We start from the raw sequence: 23,663 nt of genomic DNA on the forward strand, positions 1-23,663 counted from the left end.
ATTTATTTTAATTATTTAATATGTTATAATAGTTATGTGATTGTGGTTGAATAGATTAAACAATAATTATTTAACAAATATTATATCTGTATAATAAACTACGCCCCTGCACTCGGGTTATGCAAGGAAGGCAGCAATTATCCTAATATTAAAGCCGCTTTACACAGACACTCTAAGTAATATTTCATGCTGGTCTGTCTCAACCTGAAGCTTCACTGTACGCCGGGAGAAACAGGTGTCAGGACAGTCAAACCCTGAAATACAAGATGCCAAGCCTAAAATGTTCCTTCAATGGTATGAACGAAAATGCATATATTACATATAAAACAGAACTTACAGAGTTATGGCTATTGGTTGTCCTTCAGACATTAGCGTGTTTATGAAAAATGACTGTTTGTGGAGAAAAAGCCCCCTCTAGTGGCGTTCTCCGGAATTTCAACCAGGCCTTGACTAGCACCGTCAGTCTTCAGTTTTGTTGAAGTAGCCGCGAAATTTCGCGGGCAAAAAAGGTTCGTCGTCCAAAGTCCGAAGATTCAACCACTAATGTTTTATTACAGTCCAGAATGGGTGGACATTGTTATTTTTCTTTGGACAGCAAAAACACAACTGTGAAGAGGTTAATTTTGTGTAACCATACTATTTTAGGATTTTAGGCTTTCCCGTGCGTCGTGCCTTTATAAGAAAAGGCTCAACTGATCCGTAAGTATTTTTATATACGTTTTATAGCGTTGTTTTAAATACATTTAAAATGTTTTTATTCACGGTGAGTGCAAAGTGTCACGTCATAACTCGAGTGGAAATATTTAAAAGTAGGCCTTTGCGTAAATACATTTTGTAATAGGTATAGTGTGTTTTCAGGACAGTCGGCCATATTGGTAATGTAGCCTAAACAATGCCACTGAACCGAATAACTCATATTTTACTGATTATTGCTGCTGAAAATGGTCAGTTATATTCATGTTTTGAGCTTTGCTAATCGGTCGGACCGGGAAAAACATTTGGAATACTATAGACTGCCAAAAGTTATAACAAATCAAAGAGTTCAAAAAACTGAGGAACAAAGGGCGTTTGTGGTTGGCCAAACTGAACCAGGATTTTCAGGGCAAGAATCTTGACAACATCAGTGTTTGTTCTCATAATTTCCAGTCAGGTAGGTGAAAAATTAGGCTAATATCGTAATTAATACTGCTTGTACTTATCTTTACCGCCTATTAACTTTAGTTTGTCAAAATATTTGTCCATTCCTGTTTTCTGTTTACTTCTCTATATGATTTAGCAGCTTCCACATGTTTTTTTTTGTGTGGTTTAGACAGGATAAGTTAGCAGAAAAACATATTCAGTAGCACATTAACCATGCAATCCATGCTGTTGTTTACATCTGAGTATCTCCATATGACCAAATCGTGATGCAAGTGCAAAACCTCTGACACTAAAAACAAAATTTTCCTTAGCTTAACTTAGACTACAGTGTAAGAGTCGAGTGCTTATACAGTAAATATGTAAATCATACTTCAGGCATAAAGTTATTTTTCAATGCAGTCACATTTATTGGCTTTCTCTATGCACAGTTACTAAGCAGTCACTTGAGCTGGCAAGAAATGGTTCAAATTTACAATGGAATTCCCACAATGTTTACTAAAAAATAAATACAGGACTGAGAGAGTCGCACAGCTCAAAAAATATACAAAGGCTTGGAATTAATGTAAACTTTTAAAACATTTTACAAAATGAAACAGTGTCTTTTCTCTTTTTTCACTTTAAAAAGATTATATGTACATGTTTATACAAAAATACAAAATGGATTCAAATCTCTTGAAGTGAAGCTTGTATGCAGAGTGAGATTTGCTTCCTGTTTATTGTAACTGAATGAGATGCATCTTATCCATAGACATTTTTACTTTAACCCTCAATTTGTATTATTTGTTCAATTAATTTATTATAATTTGTAATTCATTTTACACCATTTGAAACCCTTTGGCAAAAAAAGACTGTGCTTGTCCATAAATGCAGAGAATTTCAACAAGAAAAATGAAAAACTGAGAAATAGTCCAAGATGAATAATGATATTTCACCCATAAAATAACTATTCTGTGTAGTGTCTTTTTGTTTCCTGTCACACTTTTTTTCTTTCTTTTTTGATATGGTAATTTTTGTGTAGTACCTTGTGCCGGTTTTAAACAGTCCAAAGCTGAGGTAAAATAACTATGATGCAGATATCCTTGTGATTTCCCTTTATGTGTTTCTGTAATATTTAGCAAATAAGGCCTAAACTGACCGGTAAGCTTCACTACAGGTAACTAGGTTGATACTTTGAATGTGGCTACAGTTGTGTAGTGAAAATTGAAATGAAACAAAAGACACAATCATTGCTACATATCTGAATTTTTGAGTTGTCACGAGTGTTGTTTTCATGACTGCAATTGCATCACAAGCACAGAGAGAAAAATATGAAAAGAAAACTGATGATGTCAATGACATTTCGCCCCCCCCCAAATGGCAACAATGACAGAATATGGCCTGGGTATAGAATTCAAAGCACCAAAACATTTAACTACAGTTGTATAACATATAGAATAGCTTATTTGTTCAGAATGCAAGTTTACAGCTAATTAGAAATGTTTACAAGTTCGGTATCTTCATCATTGGCTGATACACCCCTGATATGAAATACTTTTTTCTTATTTTATTTAAATAAAGCTTTATCATTATTCTTTTCCAAATTTATTAACAAAATAATTCTCTGGATAAAATATCCCATAATTAAAAATACTTTTTTTTCTATTAAATGTTGCAATCTAAAAGAAGATTTCATAGATTTAGTTCTAGTACATGGACACAAAGGAAAAAAGTAGTCTGTATTTCCAAAATTCTGTAGTTATAAAGCAAAGCTAATTGCGACAACCATCAGACAGGGTTGTATTAAAGGAGAAATAAGACGTGGCACATTGCAGCTCCTATTTTATGAGAAAATATCTGTTAGTTCTGTTAGTGTCTCAGAATATCCTGGAAGGTTTCTCTACTGGTATAAAACAAAAAGAATTCAATTCTCAAACCTCTTAGACATGACAGTACATGACAAATCAACAACAGTTCAGAAACAAGGCTGAAATATTATGTCAATCATCCATGTATATACAGATGAGCAATAAACCACCGCTGCCTTTTCGCAGTCGTTTTATCTATATCCCAGAGATTGAGATATAAATCAGTACTCGCATTACATTACTTCCTAAATATAATTCTATCATCATTTCAACAAAACGGCCCCTTAATACTCTCTTACGCCTCAGTCTGTTCTTTCAAAACTCAGCTGTACACGAATAGTGCTTCATTAGATTAGATTGTCCAGTTCCTCCACTTAAGGGAAAAAGCTCAAACTGTGTATACAGTGATGTAAAACTTCAAATTTCAACAAATCTTATACATTTTGTACATTTACTGAACATAGCACATACTCAACAAATTCAAGTGAAGGTGGAAATACATTTTAAGTGGAGATGTGACATGTTCTAGTGTTTTATTGCATGCTGTACAGAGGATGAACAAACTGAATTACGACCACAGTGAAAGAGCGTTCTTCAGAGACAGATGACCAAAAAAAATCGATCTTTTCACAGCTTGTCACCTTCCCTTCAGTGGCACAGTGTAGGCTTGACAAATCTAGCTAATTCCTATGAGTTTTGAACTCCGAGAAGACCTCCCACTCCGAAGAGTTTCACTTTAAAAGTGAATCATTTCTTCTTCTTCAAATGAACAGTATGTTTGATTTTAAGGGTATTCACAGAATACATTGAGATTGAGGTCCTCATTTCTTCTTCTTCTTCTCCATGTTGGTTGGTTAAGTAAATATACATGATGACACCTGAAAATTGTGACAAAATACACAACCCAATTTGGGTCTTTGAAGAAAAGGTAAACTAAAAAGGATTAAATTAGTTTTCTTAACAGTTGTTGGAATGCTGTTTGACATTTTGAGATTCATACAGCATGAAGAGTCTCTCACGCACACATACCACATATGTCCCATTGCATTACTCTAAACTCAAAACTAAAACTGGATTACTTTTGCCTGCTTGCCTTGTTATTTAACAGTACATCCAGGTTGTATATTTCAAGGTATAATTAACCAGAGTGCAAAGGAACTGATGGTTTTGCAAACCAGTCCACTATTAGAACTAAGTTCATAACATTTCTAGCTTTCTTCTTCTCTGAAATCTTTCCCCTTGCACACTTAGACACCCCGCTTAGAAAGGCCATGGTGCGATTGTCCCTAAAAAGCATCCACATATTTATGTAAATTTGTGATTGATTTCTATATTAAAATGATATCTATTGACAACCCATTTTGTGAGCATAAAAGTGTGGGATTATGATGAAAATCATAGCTCTCAATGATAAATGGTAATGCGAAAAATTCGAGTTCTTCTTCCGAGTTTTCAGCTGACATATGGAATACAAAAGGAGCTTTTAGAAATTAACTTTTTTTTTTCAAACCACAAACATCAGGGGAGAAAACTAAGGTAGATAATAATATGTGAACAGCACTCTCATACAGTTCAAATAGAATGTTTTCATATTATAAAAGATTTATCATTTCGATAAGTGGTTAAAAAAAGTGATTATACCACTAAGAGGATCGGTCATCGTGTGGACTTCCATCTGAGTTCTCAGTCTCTCCCTCTGATATGGCCTGCATTGGGGCAGTGTACAGTCGACTCCGCGTGCTATAGCGACTGCTGTTTGCCGCAGGTGGAATTCTGGAACGTCCCTGTCTGGAGGCAGCTGACATGGTTAGTGTTTTTGGGGAGAATCCTTCACTGTTGGCCTTAGGGAATTGGCTTGGAAGTGGATCGCCACTGCTAGTGGAATCCTGAAGGGGTAAGGGGGGCTCCTCTGGTGGCCTTGCGGCCTCTAATAGCAGCTCTGCTTGAGTCTTGGGTGTGATGGGGCTCTTAAGGATCTCCGTAGCAGACATGCGGTAACTCGAGTCTGAGCGACTACCCTTCTTTAGCAGCAGGAGTTTGAACTCCTCACTGGATGTACTGGACTTTTTGGCACTCCTGTAGATGGGTCCTGAGGCTCGCTGGGAGCAGTTTGAAGAGATTGAGGCAGCTGGGGTGACCGGGCATACAGTAGGATTGCTGACAGGGGCAGTTGCAGGTGCTACACCAGGCCGACTTTTTCCACTCATCTCCCCGGAGTCTTTACGTCCCAGCACTTTCCTTTTAGATCTAAAATAATTTGGTTGACAGTGTATTCTGGTCACATGTATGCACCAACAAGAGAATGAGACATAAAATGTGGCACTATAATGTAAAACAATTGTGCTTACCGGTGTATCATGGCAAACAGATCTTCAGTTGTGCGTAGTTTGTTGGGGGATGGGAAAACATTATCATCATCAGGTTTAGAGTCATCGGTCAAAGGAGAGGTTGAATTGTCACTGGGAGTTGATTCTGTAAACATGCAAAGCATTCATACATCGTGCTTAATTAGCTCTCAAAATAAAGTTATGCATTCGGCAGCTTTAATGTAAAATCGGTCTAGTAAAAAAATACCGTTAGGCCTACTACAGTAATATGTGATATAGAGGTTGACCAATATATCAGTTTTACTGATTAATCACCTCCTGTAGTTCTTGTTTTGGAATACCGGCCTCTAGAGGTGAAATAAAAACAATCACCAACTCTGCATGGAGTTTGTTGTATCATGTGACTATGGCCCTGTCCCAAATCGCACCCTAAACCCTTGCGGTCTTCTTCTGAGTTCAGACTTTCATGATATAATCCCCCATTGACTGTCGGGTAGAAGTCTGCTATGGAGCTCAATGTGTACCAAAGGGGGCGCTCACAGGCACTCTTCTGAAAACTAAAATAACGAATGGGACACTCTGCGGTCTCAGTCTCGTGGACCTAATGGACACGCACATGCAGAGGCTGTTTTAAGTCCGCAAGAGCGCAAGTGCACATGAAGTCTGCCATTTGGGACAGGGCCTATGTTATGCACAGAATCAAATACTTGAGAAGCTGATTTGAGGGAAAAAATAACAGCTATGTTCACAGTACTTGTTATCTTTACCTACAGCCGTGTTACAAAGTTTTAACGGGACAGTTACCCTTGCTGAAGTAGTCCTCTGTATCCGGGGTCGACCCTTCTTCCCTTATGTCCTGTGAGGCACTTCTGGTTGTGACACCTGATGTCTCATAATCCTCTTCTCGGCCTTGTACATCGCTGATTGTGTAAGTGTGCGATGCCTCTTGAGTTGAAACAGGCACTTTGTCAGGACTGTTGCACAGTACATAATTGCTCCTCTGTATTTCACTGTAAGCAGGGGGAGGCATTGTGCTGGCCGAACACACGGGCTGTGCTGAAGGGTCTGGCCGCGATAGTTGACTTAGATCTTGTTTTAGTCTCTCTGGTGACAATGTCAGTTGCACATCTGGGTACTTTCTGCTGTCTTGTTCTTGCTCAGGACCTTGAGATGACCTTGTCGAAGAGTCTTCTTTTTCAGGAGTAGGGTCTACTACAGGAGTTCTGAAAGCAGTCATTGCCCAGTATGTGCCAGGACCAAGCCTCTCCTGTCTCACTTTAATTTCATCCTGGGGAAGAATAACACTTTCGACCGGTGGAACCTGTGATTCACAGAGCGGTGGTGCAGGGGGCTTGTAGGCTGGTGGTTTCCTGTTGTGCCTGTTGTTAATGGATGGGGCATCAGTTATTATTGTGGGACACTTGGGACGAGTTACTGGATTTGCACTGGCCAGATCATACCCTTGGTTCCCCTCAGCTGGTCTACAAATAGATCGTAGTTGGACTGATCTAAGAACAGTTGGAGTGATGGCCAAATGGGCTGAGCTAAGTATTGTGCTTGTTGCACTCTCTGAAGTAGAAGCTGCAGTGCGAGCCTCTGCAGCCGCAGCAGCTGCAGCGACAGCTGCAGAGCGGGCTTCTGCAGCAGCAGCTGCAGCTATGGCAGCCTTCTGCTTATTCTGGTGGAGGATGTGCATCTGATTTCTGTGAGAAAAGTGCTTGCTGTGAAGAGCATTTAGGTCGAGGTGACTGGGGGGTATAGCATGGAAGTCAATGTCCCTCCTGGAGGAAATGCCTGGGTCTCGGACTGAAAGCTGTGACTGCTGTAGGGAACAAAGTGAGGACTTTCTTTCAGGGACTTTGGGTTTCCTTTTGCCACTGGTTGGAGACAGGGGCCCTGGGAAGAAAGCTGAGGGGAAGGAAGATGTAGGTGTTTCCGACTGACTAGAATATCCACTGGAAGGGGACGCTAATCCCACCAACTTTTCAGGGGAAGCCAGCTTGAAGTCACCTTCAGGTGGAGGAAGAGTTGGAGAAGTAGGTCTGGACCTGGGTTGACAGGCTTGCATTTCTGCACATTCTGGTGACTTGATGCATTCAATAACAGTTGTACCCGTAGCAGTGCTAGAGTTGGACAGAGACCGGTAAGGGTCATTTGATTTCAAGTCATTGTGGAGCCAAAGGTCTGCATAGTCTGCTTGCACAGCACCTTCATCCTTGAAGGAATGCGTGTCCGAGGAACTGAATGGAGATGAGCAGTCAAGCATGTCCCTAACATTCTCCACTCCCCATGCACCAAGTGACTCAAGACCTGCAGTGTCAAGGTGCCCTGCAGAACCAGCCAAGTCCAGCTGCAGTGTCATCTCCCTGGAAGACAAGGGCAGTGGCAACTCGCAAGTAATCTTTGGTTTGTCCTGCTCTAGAATGTTTACACCACTGCTTGTTTCCTTTAATGAAGAGCTACGTTTTGGTGGGGGTGGCTTGGCCTTTGGTTTTTTTAAGGAGAGACATGGTCTGCCCAGTGTCCTGGTGGCTCTGTACTCTGACTGAGGGTACTCACCCATGCCAGGTGCTATATTTCCACTTGGGCCACAGTCAGGGTCAATGGCTGCATAGTTGTAGTAGCTTCTGCTACCCTTAAGACCACAGTCAAAGTGCATGGAGGAATAGAATCCTTCAGTGTCAACAACGTAGTGCATCTCAGATTTCCTAGCGGATGCTTGGTCACTGAAGCTCTCGTAAGTTTCCCCACTAGAATAACTGGGGCAGCTAACGCCACTCTCATCCTCTCTGGAATGCTTTGGGCTGAAGTCTTGGGGGCAGGGCTGATCCTGCTGGTCCTGGGCACAGTTCCACTCACCATCACTTGCAGTGCTGACCCCTGCATCATCCATCTGATCAGTAGCCGATGAGGTAAAAGAATTGGATCGTTGCCCCTGTCCTTGTGGCTTGTCAATGTGGTAGGGATCAATTATGAAGCCAGTGGTGTCATCAATGACATGGGACCCAGTATTGAGGGAGAGCTCTGAATCACAGTGTGAGGATCCAGTCAAGGGAGGAGAGGCAGCAGGCGGAAGAGTTTCAGACGTCTGCGATGGGCAAGTGGAGCTGCTTCCACTCCAGTTGCCACTTGAGGACTGGTGATCCTCTTTATGGTCCATCTGGCTGCCAAGCACTCCTGTAGTGGAGGCTGAGTGGATGGGGCTGCTGAAAGTATCAGAGCTGGAGGAAATCTCACAGCTGCCCATATCAACTTTGCGTGGGAGTCTGGATCTACCTCTCTCAATCCATGTGTGGTCAGGGCTCTCCGAATGCTGCATACGCTTAAGACTCCCAAACTGGAGCTCTGGCATGGCCTGATCATCAGTACTCTCTTCCTCATCTTTTGGAATTCTCTGTCCTGGACCTGGTAGGAAGTCCTCAGCTTCATACGGAGAGAGTTCTTCATCTTCCTCTTCATCGTCATCATCATCGTCATCATCATCATCACTGTCATCTTGGTCCTCATCCAGAAGCCGGCCACCCTCACGTGGTAGACTTCTAGAACGGACACGAGTGGCTGACGCTGCAGCATACACAGTATCAGAGCGATCCGGCAGGGAGGTGATGTTTCCAGTGGAGTGTGAGAGAGAAGCTGGAATTCCCTGACCCCTCTGGGCACGGATACGCCTCCGGGATGGAGCAGCAATCAAGAAGTCATCTGTCTGACAGCCAGAGTCCTTGGTGTGCAATACTCGGCCACTCAGGGAGAGGTCCTCATGCCACAGTGACTTGTTTGGGTTGGCATGGATGATTACTGTTCTCTCTCTAGCCACAGGTGATTCATCAGAATCTACAGGTAAATCAGAAAACCGATAGTTAAACTAAAACTATATGATGAAATGTGACAGAATGAACAGATTTTCTTTTTAAGTTGCTTTGATGAACTTGGACTTTTAGATGGAAGGTATCAGGTGAAAATACCCATGTCTTGTTGAACTCGTTTGGGGATGCCTGTGATCGTTTTTCGCCTCCTCAGTTTCCGCCGTCTCTGTAGAACCGACTGTGAGTGAACAAGAGAGCAGCGAGCACTGGCTTCTCTGTCAAATCCAACACCTGTGAAGAAAAAATAACAGACCATCAGAAGTACCTAAGCATGTCATGGATTCCCTAAGTGGAAATAGGAGTGGGTGACATATTCCACAGTATCAAATTCTTTTTGTCTTTGATGCATTAGCTTTATGTGTGGCAGTTGTGGCCTAATGGTTAGAGAGTATAACTTTGTAACCCAAAGGTTGCAGATTCTCAGTTCTGGTAGGAATTTTAAGTGGGGAATTACCACAACTGAGGTGCCCTCAAGCAAGGCACTGAACCCCCAGTTGTTCCCCAGGTGCCCACCTCTTCTTGTGTGTGTTCATGGTGTGTGGGCCTTTACTACTCATTGCTGTGTGTCTGCACTTGGATAGATTAAATGCAGAGCACAAATTCCGAATATGGGACACCATACTTGGCCACTTGTCATGTTTTATATATATATTTTATAATATATTGTTGGTATTTAGTTTGTGTTTTTTAGTTTGTATTGAATCTGAAGTAATGTTGCTTACCAGAAACATTTATTGGAATGATACAGGATGAAATCACTTGAGAGTCATTCTTTATTCTCTCTTCAGGCGTGGGAAGAGGCAGGGCTTTGGACCAGTTGGTCTGTTTGTCCAGGGTGGTAGGTACATTGGGAACAGGACATTTAGGCCTATGGCTCATCGCTGGCAATTCTCCATCTGTTTCTGTGTTGGTTCCAGCCTAATATGGGATGATGTTAGAATTGTTAACTGTTTTTAGAACAAGACTGATGATAACTCTAATCATACAGTTGAATGTAAAGATTAATTTTTATCTACGGGACCACAAGTTTTATACAGTGGCCCCAAAAACCTTCAGACACTTTTAGAGTCACACTTAATGTATCAATTTCACTGCATTAGAAATATACAACAAATATCGATTTGACAGAATGACAAAACAATGACAGAATTTTCATTTTTGGGTGAACTACCCCTTTACATTTTTTTTCTCAAAACTTAGTTTTTCATTGAAGACATTCATACATTTAAATGAGGCGTAAGTGTCCAAATGCTTTTGGGACCACCTGTATGAAGTACACAACTACAGTATATACATACATGTACTGCCATATTTCCATTTTTCTGTGTTGACAAGAAATGCAGCTTTGATTATGAAGCAGAAGACAGAGAGAATGAAAGAGAATAGATGAAATAATCAAACACTTGCAAAGAGACAGCATGACTTTTTTCTATGGCTACATGCAAATGTATAAAATAATGTCTTTCATGAAGATCTGGTTGCACCCTAGGGAATAAATAAGCCAGAAAGGATATTTATGGAAAAATTATAACAAAAATGTGTTTTATTCACACAAAAACCAATGGAATAGTAGTCAATAGTATAGTAATCCCAAATATACATCTTTGCAGATTCTTTGCAAAAGATACAGAAAACTGGCTTAAAGGCCATAAACAGACATGAAAGATTTGTATCTGAGGGAAGTCTATTTCTACCCTAATTGTGTTAAAATAAGTAGAAACAGAAATTGTTAGGAGTTAGAGTTAATAAGTTGTCTTTAATGGGGCAAAATACCTTTCTAATCCAGGGAATGAAGTTACAACACTGAACAGGGGAGGAGGAACGGGAGCGCTGATACTAAAATTAAAAGATGGAAAACATAACTAAATAAACATGCACTTGATAAATCAAAATAAATGTCTGATGGGATGTTTCTGTGAAATCCATGGTGTGCACGTGCTGTCAGGGAAGAGGGGGCAACATGTATACGAAAAAAAACCAACACAGACATGCTCTTATTTGGAACCGTTTTCTCTGAACAACTGAAAAAATTGTGTTTCAGATCAGCAACATACACGCTGAAATGCAAGGCTGTAATCTGATGGAGAAACAATTTAATACAACTTATTGTTATGGAAGGATTTTAATCAATGTGGCACCCATCCGATGGTCTTGGTAAAAACCTGCATTTTGAAAAAAGAGGTCAGGAATCTCACACTTCAAAAAATCATGTCATTTACCTTTCTGAGGACGGGTTTGAATTCAGCCTCTTTGGCTGGTCTCTCCTGCTGCAGGTTAAATGCAATAAACAAAGGAGATAAAAAACCTAGAATACTTTTCACTTCCTTTAAAACCACAAGCAGCTGAAAACATTAAACACTTGCGCATGATACCTTATGAAAACATAAAACATTTAAAGATTTAAAACAATACATTTGACGTCAAAAGTTTACATACACCTTGCAGAATCTCCAAGCTGTGAATTATTTTACCAAAATAAGAGGCATCATACAAAATGCATGTTATTTTTTATTTAGTACTGACCTGAATAAGGAAAAACGATGTATTAAGAGCTGGGGGATAAAAACTTTTTGAATTTAAAGGTCAGGATAAATTTAACTTATTTTGTCTTCTGAGAAACATGCAAGTATCTTCTGTAGCTTCTGAAAGGCAGTACTAAATGAAAAAATATGATATTTAGGCAAAATAAGAAAAATGTATACATCCTCATACCGTTCAAAAGTTTACACCCCTGGTTCTTAATGCATAATTTTTTTCTTCTGGAGCATCAGTGAGCATTTAAACCTTCTGTAATAGTTGCACGTGAGTCCCTCAGTTGTCCTCAATGTGAAAAGATGGATCTCATAATCATACAGTCATTGTTGGAAAGAGTTCAAATACACAAAAATGCTGAAAAATTTGTGGGACCTGAAAGACTTTTCTGAAGAACAGTGGGCAGTTTAAGTGTTCAGGACAAACAAGAAACTCATGAACAACTATCACTAAACAAAAAAACAAATGAAAAAACAACAACATAGCTGTGGATCATTCCTGTAACAACACAGTATTAAGAATCAAATGTATGTAAACTTTTCAACAATTCAACAATTATTTTCTCTTGTGGATTATATGTAAATGTATTTTATGTGAAATAACTTATTCAGGTCAGTACTAAATAAAAAATAATATATAAATCTCTCTTATTTTGGTAAAATATTTACAGTATGTAAATAATTTACAGTAAATGAACATTTTGCAGTTTCTTCAAGGTGTATGTACATTTTTGACTTCAAATGTATAAAATGACATTCTCATTCCAGACACTCATTATACTGGTTGGTCATTATATGATTGGTCATATATGGAAAGAGTTTATTGGACAGCTTATAACCCAAATTATCATGTCAGAATAACACTTAACTCTAATGCTTTGTATGTTTTTTTTTTCTTCTTCACAAGATCCTATTTCTGTATATGAAATACATTTGTAAGTTCATCATTATGAAATGTTACTATGATAATAAGGAAAATACTTAGTTCTTCATTCAAGAATTTACAGCATACTGAGCAGTAATAAGAAGCATTTTACAATATGCACTAATGCACAGACACTTTAATGTAAAAAAACATGCATAATTGATATAACAAATATTTTATCTATATTATTTAAAGGGATAATTTATAGATCTAAATTATACTATATTATTTAAGGGATAGAAAAAATGCATCAGCAGCACCACGCGCATGTGTCGTGGTACTCTCTTGAACACACAACGAAGACTGACACGGAAGAGAAATTGTTGAATAAAGTTTTTTTTTGTATTCTTTGCGCACAAAAAGTATTCTCATAGCTTCATACAATTACGGTTGAACCAATGATGTCAAATGGACTATTTTAATGATGTCCTTACAACCTTTTTGGGGCTTGAATGTGTCAGTTGTGTTGCTGTCTATGCAGGGTCAGAAAGCTCTCAGATTTCATCAAAAATATCTTAATTTGTGTTTAGAAGATGAACAAAGGTCTTACAGGTTTGGAACGACATTAGGGTGAGTAATTAATGACAGAATTTTCATTTTTGGGTGAACTATCCCTTTAACATGTTAGCTTAATAATTTACATGCAGTAAGCAAAAGAAATAATGAAAACACTGCACACTGAATTATACTAAAAAAGCACAATACAAAATTCATGTAATTTGCAATTTAATATTGGTTAATGATCAATTTTCAGACAGAAATGTTTTGTAATGATTCCTGAGAAAGAAAAAAAAATGCTTTTGTAAAATGGCAAAATATGTATAAATGGGATGATATCACAAAGAACGCCCACACAATATAAGCAAACAGAAACTCTTTACCTTCCTCTGGATAGTTTGCACATCACTCTCTCTAATGCTCCTCTCCTGGTGTGCATGGCAGGAGAGAGCATTCATGTTTAAGCCAAAAATATTTTGTCGGACTTATAACAGTTTATGCTTCGAGATAAACAATTCTGGTACTGGGTTAGATCACCACTTGACATTTGGCACAAAATCTGGGTCCTGAAGCAAAACCAGCTGAGAGCCACTGAGTTTTGAATCTCCTCTACATGAGTGGAGATTAAATGTTGAGTTCTTACCAGGCGCGAGTGTCGGCCCCTCTGCTCCCGCCTTCTGAGTTTGTGAGTTGAAGGGAATGTTGGCATGGGCGGAGCCACGGATATCGATATGGTGACCCGACCACGCTCTCTGCTGGTTGAACGCTGACGCTGCTGCTGGTCTGTAAAGCACACACTTCAGTTGGCTGAGCTATTTCAATCTGCTTCAACAGCTTCTGTTTATAGAATTTACAGACTGCCAACTGCTAACTAAATTGTTTATGCGTAGAAGGCCTACTGACAATGTACAATCAATGTTCTGGTCACATTTTATGTGTAACTGATGGAAGTAAAATTGATTCAAGAGGAAAATATAAATTATGCTATGATGGTTCACTGAACTTGAGGCGATGCCAGATCAAATTGCATCATTCAAACACAAGGTGGCAGTATGAATCAGATGTTCAAAAACAAACTCCTCTATCTTTTGCCTCTAAAGGTGTTTTAAGGTAAATAAGTGATTTTTTTTCTTGTTTTATCATTGTTTTTTCTCAGACAGGTAATTTTATATACATACATACATACACACATAATTAAGATGATGTTATGGTGATATTAAGGTGATATTATTCAAGTAGTTTGAGCTGCTCTCATTAAGCTCTGTGGTTCATTTCCATGTAGACTCAGGAACATAATAGATGTTTAGACAGATTGAGGACTACATAGAAACAGTTTATTGATCCCCGAGGGGAACTCCAGGATCATAATTCTCATCTATGCTGATCTGTCACTTCTCTATGCTGATCTATCATCATTGTGGCCCTGGGCAGACCACTGAACCACAGGGGGAATTTGGTTACAACTGTTGTGTTATAAGATATGTTTGGATGAAAGAACTATAAAAAATCAAACGGCACTGCGGTTTGGAGGCAAAATAAAAAAGTAGGCCTAGAAACCTGACTCTGTACCTCTGTGCAGCGCCCGCAGGTTGAGCTTGGCATGTCGGTGTAACTCCTCCAGACACGGTGGCCGTGTACAAGTGTGGAACAGATTGTGTTGTTGATGCCATGGAGCCTGATAGTGGGATGTCAGTTTACTCTCAATGTCCAGATTTGATACCGCTAGAGAAAAAGACAAAGAAATGGGAAGGTCAGAAATCTGGAATGTATACAGTTATTAAATTTAAAACTCCTCATGTAGTTCCAAACCCGTAAGACCTTCGTTCAACTTCAGAACACAAATTAGGATATTTTTGATGAAATCTGAGAGATTTCTGACGCTGCATAAACAGTAATGCAACAGACACGTTCAAGGCCCAGAAACGTAGAAAGGACATCATTAAAATAGTCCATGTCACATCTGTCCCAGCCAGTTCCCGTAACTTTTCCATTAAGTTACGAAAACATTATTTTTGAATGTTCTCAGAAAATTTGAAACGTCCAGTTTTTGTAGACGTTGTATTAACGTTCTTGTTTGTTCTAAGAAAGTTATTCAAATGTTTTAGAATGTTTCAGTCTCTTGTTATATTAATGTTCTAAGAACGTAATTTAAAACGTTATTAGAATGTTCCATTCCCTATTATATTAATGTTCTAAGAACTCTTCCCTAACATTCCCATTAAGTTATGAAAACATTATTTTTAAATGTTTTTGGAATGTTCAAAACGTCCAGTTTTTTAGACATTGTATTAACGTTTTTGTTTGGTTCTAAAAACATTTATTCCAAACATTTTTAGAATGTTTCAGTCTCGTTATATTAATGTTCTAAAAACGTAATTTAAAATGTTATAAGAACGTTACATTCCCCATTATATTAATGTTCTAACAATGTTTCCATAATGTTCCCAGTAAGTTACAAAAATGTTATTGCTGAAGGTTCTTAAAACGTTCAAAACGTCCAGTTTTTTAAACGTTGTATTAACGTTCTTGTTTGGGTCTAGGAATGTTATTCAAAACATTTTTAGAATGTTACAGTCTCTTGTTATATTAATGTTCTAAGAACATAATTTAAAATGTTCCATTCCCCATTATATCAGTGTTCTAAGAACGTTCCCCTAACGTTAGTTTTTGGTTCCCGTTTGGTTATTTTTTTGGGAACCAAAAACGAACATTCTGGGAACATTTGAAGAATGTTAGAATAACATTCTACAAACCAAAAACTAACGTTCTGGGAATGTTAAGAAAACGTTCCTGGCTAACCAAAAACAAACCATAAAAAAATCTGGGAATGTTCTGTGAACCAAAAATTGTTAGCTGGGATACACTTTGCATTCTAGCGTATTTTCTCATTCACTGATATTGCAAATGTCAGAAAAACAGTTTGAGAATAAATAAAGTGTCTTCTGACTTTTTAAGCACATTGTAAAATTGTAATTTTAATCAAAACATTTTTTGCTCTCTTTCATGCCAGGGAGAAAAGGCCACTGGAATGTGTCTTTGTGTCATTGGATACACAAATTATGTCTAATTTTGTCAAGACATATTTTTAATAATGTTTTAAAACATTCCACTAAAAAAAAAAAAAAAAAACTTTTTTATGCTTACATGTTTAGAACGTTTTTCAATGACATATAAACTTGAGAAAGCATTATACTAACGTTACCGCAAGAACGTTTTTCGATAACTTTGAAAGAACCTTTAGAGAACGTTAGCCAAAGCTGGGAGAACGTTTTCTGTTAGCTGGGGTGTTTCCACTGTAATGTTATGAAGCTACAAGAATACTTTTTGTGCACAAAGAAAACAAAAATAATGACTTTACTCAACAATTTCTTCTTTTTGGTTTTCTTTGCGCACAAAATGTCCTAACTACCTTTCTGAGCCTTGAACGTATCATTTGCTGTCTATGCAGGGTCAGAAAGCTCTTGGATTTCATTAAATATCTTAATTCATTTTCTGAAGATGAACGAAGGTCTTACAGTTTTGGAACGACATGCTGTAACTAATTACAGAATTTTCATTTTTGGGTGAACTGTCCCTTTAAGACACTTCCAAAAACATTTCGTAAACTCTTACCAACCCCAAACTTTTGAGTGGTAGTGTATGTTTTCATATTCGTTCACTGTAACCAATATTATGTATTACAAGACAACAAATGGCATTCTAGTGAGACAAAGGTGAAAGACAGCTTCATTAGTATTTCTCCCTCTATCTTTTTCTCTTTTCCCCAGCTTCCTGTCTCCTCCTATCCTCTATAAAGGAGCATCTGCCCATCAGTATTCAATGCGCAGTGGTCCCCTTGAACTACCCAGAGTCATCTGTATCCAAGCAACCCTTCATATCTAATTTACAACGAATTAGCAGATCCTTATCAGGCCGTGATCAGCAGAATAATACCAGAAATGCATTTCCTGTCTTAGAAGACCACAGAGAAAAGGGGAGAGGGTTGATGATGATGGACGCTTTGAAAAACACTGGGTTTTATTGCAACAAACCCTTTGTTGTATGTAATTAGAACAAAAGCCATAGGACGTATCACTCGAAAGTGTAATACAAAACAGAAGCGGCTTCTCAAGGGTTTTCTGAAAGGATACTGCAAAGGGGTCTTATATTTCTGAAAGCTATGGCTAAATAAGATGCAGACAATTCAGGCTGACAGTCAGAAAGGAAATATTTTACTGCTTATTAACCATGAGGCAAACCATGACAATAGCCAAGTCTATTAGTTTGAATAAATACACACAAGGCCTCTCTCTCTCTCTTTCACATAGAGGGGCATTTGGTAATCTGATACAAGCCCTTTCTATAACCTTTAGTCTGACCATATCCAGAGAACCATTAAAATGAACAATGTTTTGAGTGGTTTTACTCAGAAATACTAATCTGATACCTGCTTTGTGCACTGGTAAATGTCTTTCCATGTTCAGTGTTAACTTGCATTGAGACTAAATGTTAGTAAATTTGCACAGTTGTACCACATATTTGCACAATTTCATTCGAATATGGGAAATCAAGTTAATTTTTATGTAACTTATACAAAATTTATAAAGATATTGAATGTAGTTGGCGTGGTGGAAATGTAATTGTTGTAATACTTATAGCTTTAAGCACTTGTCTTACAAAGACATCTGATTGACAGTTTACTGATGGATTCAGACCTCAGCCGGTGTGCGGAATTTAAATCTGGATTAAGTGCATTCATGCTTCAATCAAAATTAAGAGGCTCCCATTGATGGTAAGTCAACACTAATGCTTTGTCTCTGGGAGTGGGCCAGTTTTTGTTTTTACTTCAGCTACTTAAGCACCTTATTAAATTTCCTAGTGATTTTTGGTCCTGTAAGCAATATGGCAAACCCACTGACTTTAAAACAGTAAAATAACAGATAAAAGCCCAAATCAGTACTGTGTAAAATTACAGTTAAACATAGTTGATGTACACTATTGTTCAAAAGTTTGCAGTCGGTAAAAAAAATGTAGCTTTTGAAAGAAGTCTGTTTTATGGAACCCGTTTCCGCCACTGAATAAAAAAAATTAAAAAAGTTATTGAGACATTTTATCTATCAATTCTGACTTTTTTTTTTAGAATTGTGTGACATAAACTCACAATTGCGAGCTATAAAGTTAGAATTGCGAGATATAAACTCTGACTTTAAATTCTGACTTTATTCTTTCAATTGCAAGTTCATATCTCGCAATTCTGACTTTTTTCTCAGAACTGAGATACAAACTCGCAATTGCTAGTTTAAAGTCCAATTCTGAGGGAAAAAAGACTGATATGTTCTCAGAATTGCGAGTTTATATATCACAATTCTGACTGAACTCGCAATTGTGTGTTATAAAGTTAGAATAGGAGATATAAACTCGAAATTCTGAGAAAAAAGTCACAATTGCAAGATATAAACTCACAAATCAAAAAGAATATTGAGAATTGTGTTTATATCTCACAGTTCTGACTTTTTTCTCAGAATTGTGTGATATAAACTCACAACTGCGGGTTATAAAGTCAGAATTGCGAGATATAAACTCTGATTTTAAATTCTAACTTTATTTTTTCAATTGCAAGTTCATATCTCGCAATTCTGACGTTTTTCTCAGAACTGAGATACAAACTTGCAATTATGAGTTATAAAGTTCAATTTTGAGGGAAAAAGATTATGTTCACAATTCTGACTAAACTCTATTCCTAGTCTTTAAAGTTAGAATAGGAGATATAAACTCACGAATCTAAAAGAATATTGAGAATTGTGTTTATATCTCACAGTTCTGGCTTTTTTCTCAGAATTGCATGATATAAACTCGTAATTCCAAGTTACGAAGTCAGAATTGCAAGATATAAACTCAGAATTGTGTTTTCTCAGAATTGTGTCATATAAACTCACAATTGCGAGTTTTTAAAGTCAGAATTGCGAGATATAAACTCCGACTTTAAATTCTGACTTCATTCTTTCAATTGCAAGTTCATATCTCACAATTCAGAAAATTCAATTCAGCAAGATGTAAACTCACAAATCTGAGTTTTGTGTTTTGAAAATTGTGTTTATATCTCGCAATTCTGACTTTTTTTCTCAGAATTGTGAGATATAAACCTGCAAATTGTGAGTAATAAAGTCCAGCTCTGAGGGGAAAAAAGACTGATATGTCCTCAGAATTGCAAGTTTACATATCACAATACTGACTTAATAACTCCCAACTGTGTGTTATATAAGTCAGGAGATATAAACTAAAATATAAAATATAAACTACTGCGAAAAGAGTTACCATTTTAAGACATAAACTCACAATTTGGAGAAAAAAAGTAGTAACTGCAAGATATAAACTCACAATTCTAAAAAAAAAAATATTGAGAATTGTGAGTTTATATCTTACAATTCTGACTTTATTTCTCAGAATTGCAACTATTTCTTAGCATTTTAAGTTCGTCTCGCAATTCGGATAATAACGTATGAGTATATATCATGCAATTCTGAGAAAAAAATTCAGATTTGCAAGTTATAACTCACAATCGTGAGTTTATATCATGCAATTTTAACTTCATTTCTCAGAATTGTGAGTATATCTGACAATTTTGACTTTATAGCTCAGACTTGAGTTCATACCTCACAATTCTGAGAAAAAAAAGTCGCAATTGCAAGAAAATAGAACTGAAATAAGTCGCAATTACCTTTTTTAATTGTTCATTCAGTGGCGGAAACGGCCTTTGTACTATTTTGCTCACCAAGACTGCATTTATTTAATCAAATATACAGTAAAAATGAAAAAATAGTAAAATATTATTACAAATTAAAATACATATTTTCTACTTTAATATATTTTAAAATATAATTTATTCCTGTGATGGCAAAGCTGAGTTTTCAGCATCATTACACCAGTCTTTAGTGTCATATGATCCTTCAAAAATCATTCTAATATTTTAGTGCTCATTTCTTATTATTATCAATGTTAAAAAGTCTTAATTTTTGTGGTTCAAAAAGTTCAAAAGAACTTTGAAATAGAAATCATACAAAAAATTATAATATAATATACATTTGTACAATAATATAATACAATTTAAAATGTACCAGTAAATGTCTAAAAGACAGCAGTAAAAGCTTTTCAAAAAGGTAGGCAACTGTTCAAAATATCAAAATTATGCTACTATTAAAACATCAGTGTCTTTCAAATAGAAAGGAATCCCAGAATGCACTGCAACAACCTCAGTGAAAAAAATAAATCCAAGATGGAGGACAAGGTGAGAGAAACACTGATTACAATCAGTGCATATTTCATTAAAAATCTTCTTTGAAAATAACTGTCTTGAGTTCGTGTTTTGATCCAAGCCCTACCCTCACCTGCTCCTCATCTGCCCTCCCTCCATTCTGACGTGTGCTGTAATGATGTGCGAATGCAGTGCACAGACTCTATTACTCAGCACCACTCTGACGTTCCTTTCGTTTTTGCCCCGCATTATCAACCACCGATCCTCATGCGGCACATATAGGTGACCTCTAGCGTACACACGCCGTTATCACTCCTGCCGCACTCGGACATTACAAACTAATTCAGCCAAAGAGGAAGTATGTCATGTATGTAGAGTTACATATAGCATGATGTAATATAATAGTCTGAGAGACTTATTAAGTCACAGTTAAGCTTATTACTACTTGTGCACATAGGGACATTTCCAAAATAAACTTTACCAAGGGATTTCATGCATTTCTTCAAAGTATATTTAAATCACCAAAGCATCAAAATTCTCAACATTCCGTTCAGCGGCATTGAAACCCGCAGTTACTGGAGAGTTCGATTCATGTAAAGAGGTCAGTGCTTAGTGAGACAGCAGTACACTGCAGTATAATTGCACCAGAATGCAAAGTAAACAAGTTAAACATTATCTTATTCTCGTTCATAGACTACCTGCATGCACCTCTGCAGGGAACCTAGATCACTATCCTTAGTTAGATCACTATCATCTTACCTGTTGTGCCTGCTCTCTGGCCTGCGTTTTTACTACCCCTCTTTGTCCTCCTCCTCTTTTTCAAGCCACAGCCAGGTATCTTTCTCTGAGAGTTTCCCATTCTTCCCCTGGACTGCTCACATAGAATGAAGGAGTGAAGGATTCTGCTAGCACTACAGCAAGACTGCGAGAGCTGCTCTCTCTCTCCCTCTCTTTTTCTTTCATTCTGTCTCCAGCAGGTGCACAGTCAGCAATGTGAGTCAGGACTCTGCCAGCAGCAAGGCAAAGAAAAGTACTGACAAATTTCTAATTAGTAGTACAGAACGGCAATACGGAGAGGAAAAAAAAGTTCTAATTAAAATGATGAAACTACCAAAATACATTCAAGATAAATTCAAGCTGCAATCTGACAACATGATATTTTGGATTCAGAACTGCAGAAATTTTGACCTCTACCAACAGCTGTTAATAAATAATTGAAATGTTTATGAAATAAATGCTCACCAAGGCTTCATTAATTTTATAAAAAATTCAGTAAATACATTAATATTGTGAAATACTGTTACAATTTTAGGGCTCTATGAAATCTGTGAATCTATTTTAATTTTTCTGGATTTTGCTTTTTTACATTTGAATTTTAATGGTTGAATTAAAAGAAATGTTATTTAAAAAGCATGTCTAACTAATTGAAATCATGAAACTTGCACAATTTAACAGCAGTTTATTTAAGTAAACTTATTTATTTACGTTTACCAAAAATGACATTTTAAAGGCCTGTGAAATTCATTTTACTTTTTCCCTCTCAAATTCAGTTTTATTTTTACCGAATTCTGTGTTTTCCATTAATTTTCTGGATTCTATTTTAATGGTTTCACTAAATTTAAAAAATCTAAATAATTTGTAATTATTTAAATTTGATAAAATATATATAATTAATTTATTACTATTTTATTTATTTATTCCATTTTTTCCAGAAATACTGTGTTGTGTATTTAAATTTTTCTGGTAAATAAATTTGCTGGTAAATATTTCTTAAAAAAATGTGTTTTAATAATAATTTGTTATTTACATGATTTATTATTTTTAATTCAATTATTATTTGTAGTAGTACTATTATTACAGAAATATATTTGTCACAGTTTCTTCAATTTAAATCAAACTTTTATTTTGACGGGTTACTGTGAAGACCTTTACGTTTCTGTTTGTATATGATATGATAATATTTTGTCCTCAAAAGAAACTGTAAATTTTGCGGTTTAATATTTACAGACACTGGTCCATATCGCGTTTTGATTTAATCACCCAAATTCCGCAACATTCCACATTATACAGTAAATTCCTTTTTTACGACTGGATTCCACAGGATTCTGGTTTTCCGCTTCGCGGAAATCATAGGGTGGAAATCATTTAAGTATATTTTAAAAATCTAAATTATTCTCGTGATGGAAAGCTGAATTTTCAGCATCATTACTCCAGTCTTCAGTGTCACATGATCCTTCAGAAATCATTGTAATTTGCTGATTTGCTGCTTAAGAAACATTTCCTCTTATTATCATTTTTTCAGGATTCTTAATTGAACATAAAATTTAAAAGCAAGACATTGCTTTTAAAACCTTTGTAAGATTATAAATGTCTTTAACTTTTGGTCGATTTAATGCATCCATTCTTAATAAAAGTATTAATTTCATAAAAAACAAAAAACAAATTGAATGTCAGTGTACTAGCAAGTATTGTATTACAAAATAAAAAATGTGCGTCCATAAGTCCAGATCTCTAACACGCTTCACAAAACAAACATTTAACAAATGTAGGCCTGTAACAACCCTATAATTGAAATAAATAAATTATGCATGCAAAGTACAAAAAGAAAAGAGATATTCACTTCCAATGAGGATAAACTGAGAAATCATAATAGCAAAATTAGGGACAATTACAAACTGACACTCAAACTATAATAACAGTGACATTTTTATTCCATTCACAAATATCCAAAGAAAAAGGACACGTTTTCACGCTACACAAATCATCGGTTGCAGTTCTTCTTTTAATAATACAGATGCTCTAGTCATTAACAGTCAGAGCGCTAGCATAGTTGAATCTAGGTCAAGCTTGCCTAGCAGAGCTCAGAGAAAGACATTGCTGAGATCTTGCTGGGGAAAATCAAATAGTGGATTTATCTATTGGTAGACTTAATATTAAAGCACTAAACAGCATTAAACAAGAAACATAAGAAGCCCTCATGCACTGATCAATGATAAATGCATTTATTCCCTAAAAAGAAGATTGTTAGCTGCAGCCATCCAGCTGCCTGCTGTAGGATAGAGATCGACTGTCTCTCTGATGGGGGCTGGGGACTCTGTGTCTCACAGCTGGTCCCTCTGCAGGAGTGCTTAATACCCACTGATACTACACAGCACTAACAACTCTATGGACTATAGATATCAATATATCTTGTCCTCTTTGAGGAGCACTTTCCTTCCGTTTACAGCAGGGGATCCCAATCTTTACAGCCATTGAACTTCTCGTGACCTGGATTACTTTTAAATACCCACTTAGATTTCAAGAA

At 36.9% G+C, this 23,663-nt stretch overlaps 1 protein-coding gene across 11 annotated transcripts in view; it reads right to left on the reverse strand.

The window, feature by feature from the left end:
- Positions 1-1,523: 1,523 nt before the first annotated feature.
- Positions 1,524-23,663, reverse strand: part of nhsb (Nance-Horan syndrome b (congenital cataracts and dental anomalies)) — a 68,870-nt gene continuing 46,730 nt past the window's right edge. For 2 of the 11 annotated variants that reach the window (XM_051123083.1, XM_051123094.1), the window contains exons 2-12: positions 14,698-14,850; positions 13,772-13,911; positions 13,512-13,556; positions 11,394-11,441; positions 10,948-11,010; positions 10,473-10,517; positions 9,897-10,092; positions 9,274-9,405; positions 6,116-9,142; positions 5,333-5,456; positions 1,524-5,231 (exon numbers count right to left, since the gene is read on the reverse strand). In XM_051123083.1, coding sequence (XP_050979040.1) covers positions 4,628-5,231; positions 5,333-5,456; positions 6,116-9,142; positions 9,274-9,405; positions 9,897-10,092; positions 10,473-10,517; positions 10,948-11,010; positions 11,394-11,441; positions 13,512-13,556; positions 13,772-13,911; positions 14,698-14,850 — 4,577 coding nt within the window. In that variant the 3' untranslated portion in view covers positions 1,524-4,627. Of the gene's footprint in view, positions 5,232-5,332; positions 5,457-6,115; positions 9,143-9,273; positions 9,406-9,896; positions 10,093-10,472; positions 10,518-10,947; positions 11,011-11,393; positions 11,442-13,511; positions 13,557-13,771; positions 13,912-14,697; positions 14,851-21,118; positions 21,396-23,663 lie in introns of those variants that run through there. The other 9 variants (XM_051123091.1, XM_051123085.1, XM_051123084.1 and 6 more) reach the window with 9 other exon arrangements.

The sequence above is a fragment of the Labeo rohita genome, chromosome 11, assembly GCF_022985175.1.
Source record: "Labeo rohita strain BAU-BD-2019 chromosome 11, IGBB_LRoh.1.0, whole genome shotgun sequence".
Classification (NCBI taxonomy): domain Eukaryota; kingdom Metazoa; phylum Chordata; class Actinopteri; order Cypriniformes; family Cyprinidae; genus Labeo; species Labeo rohita.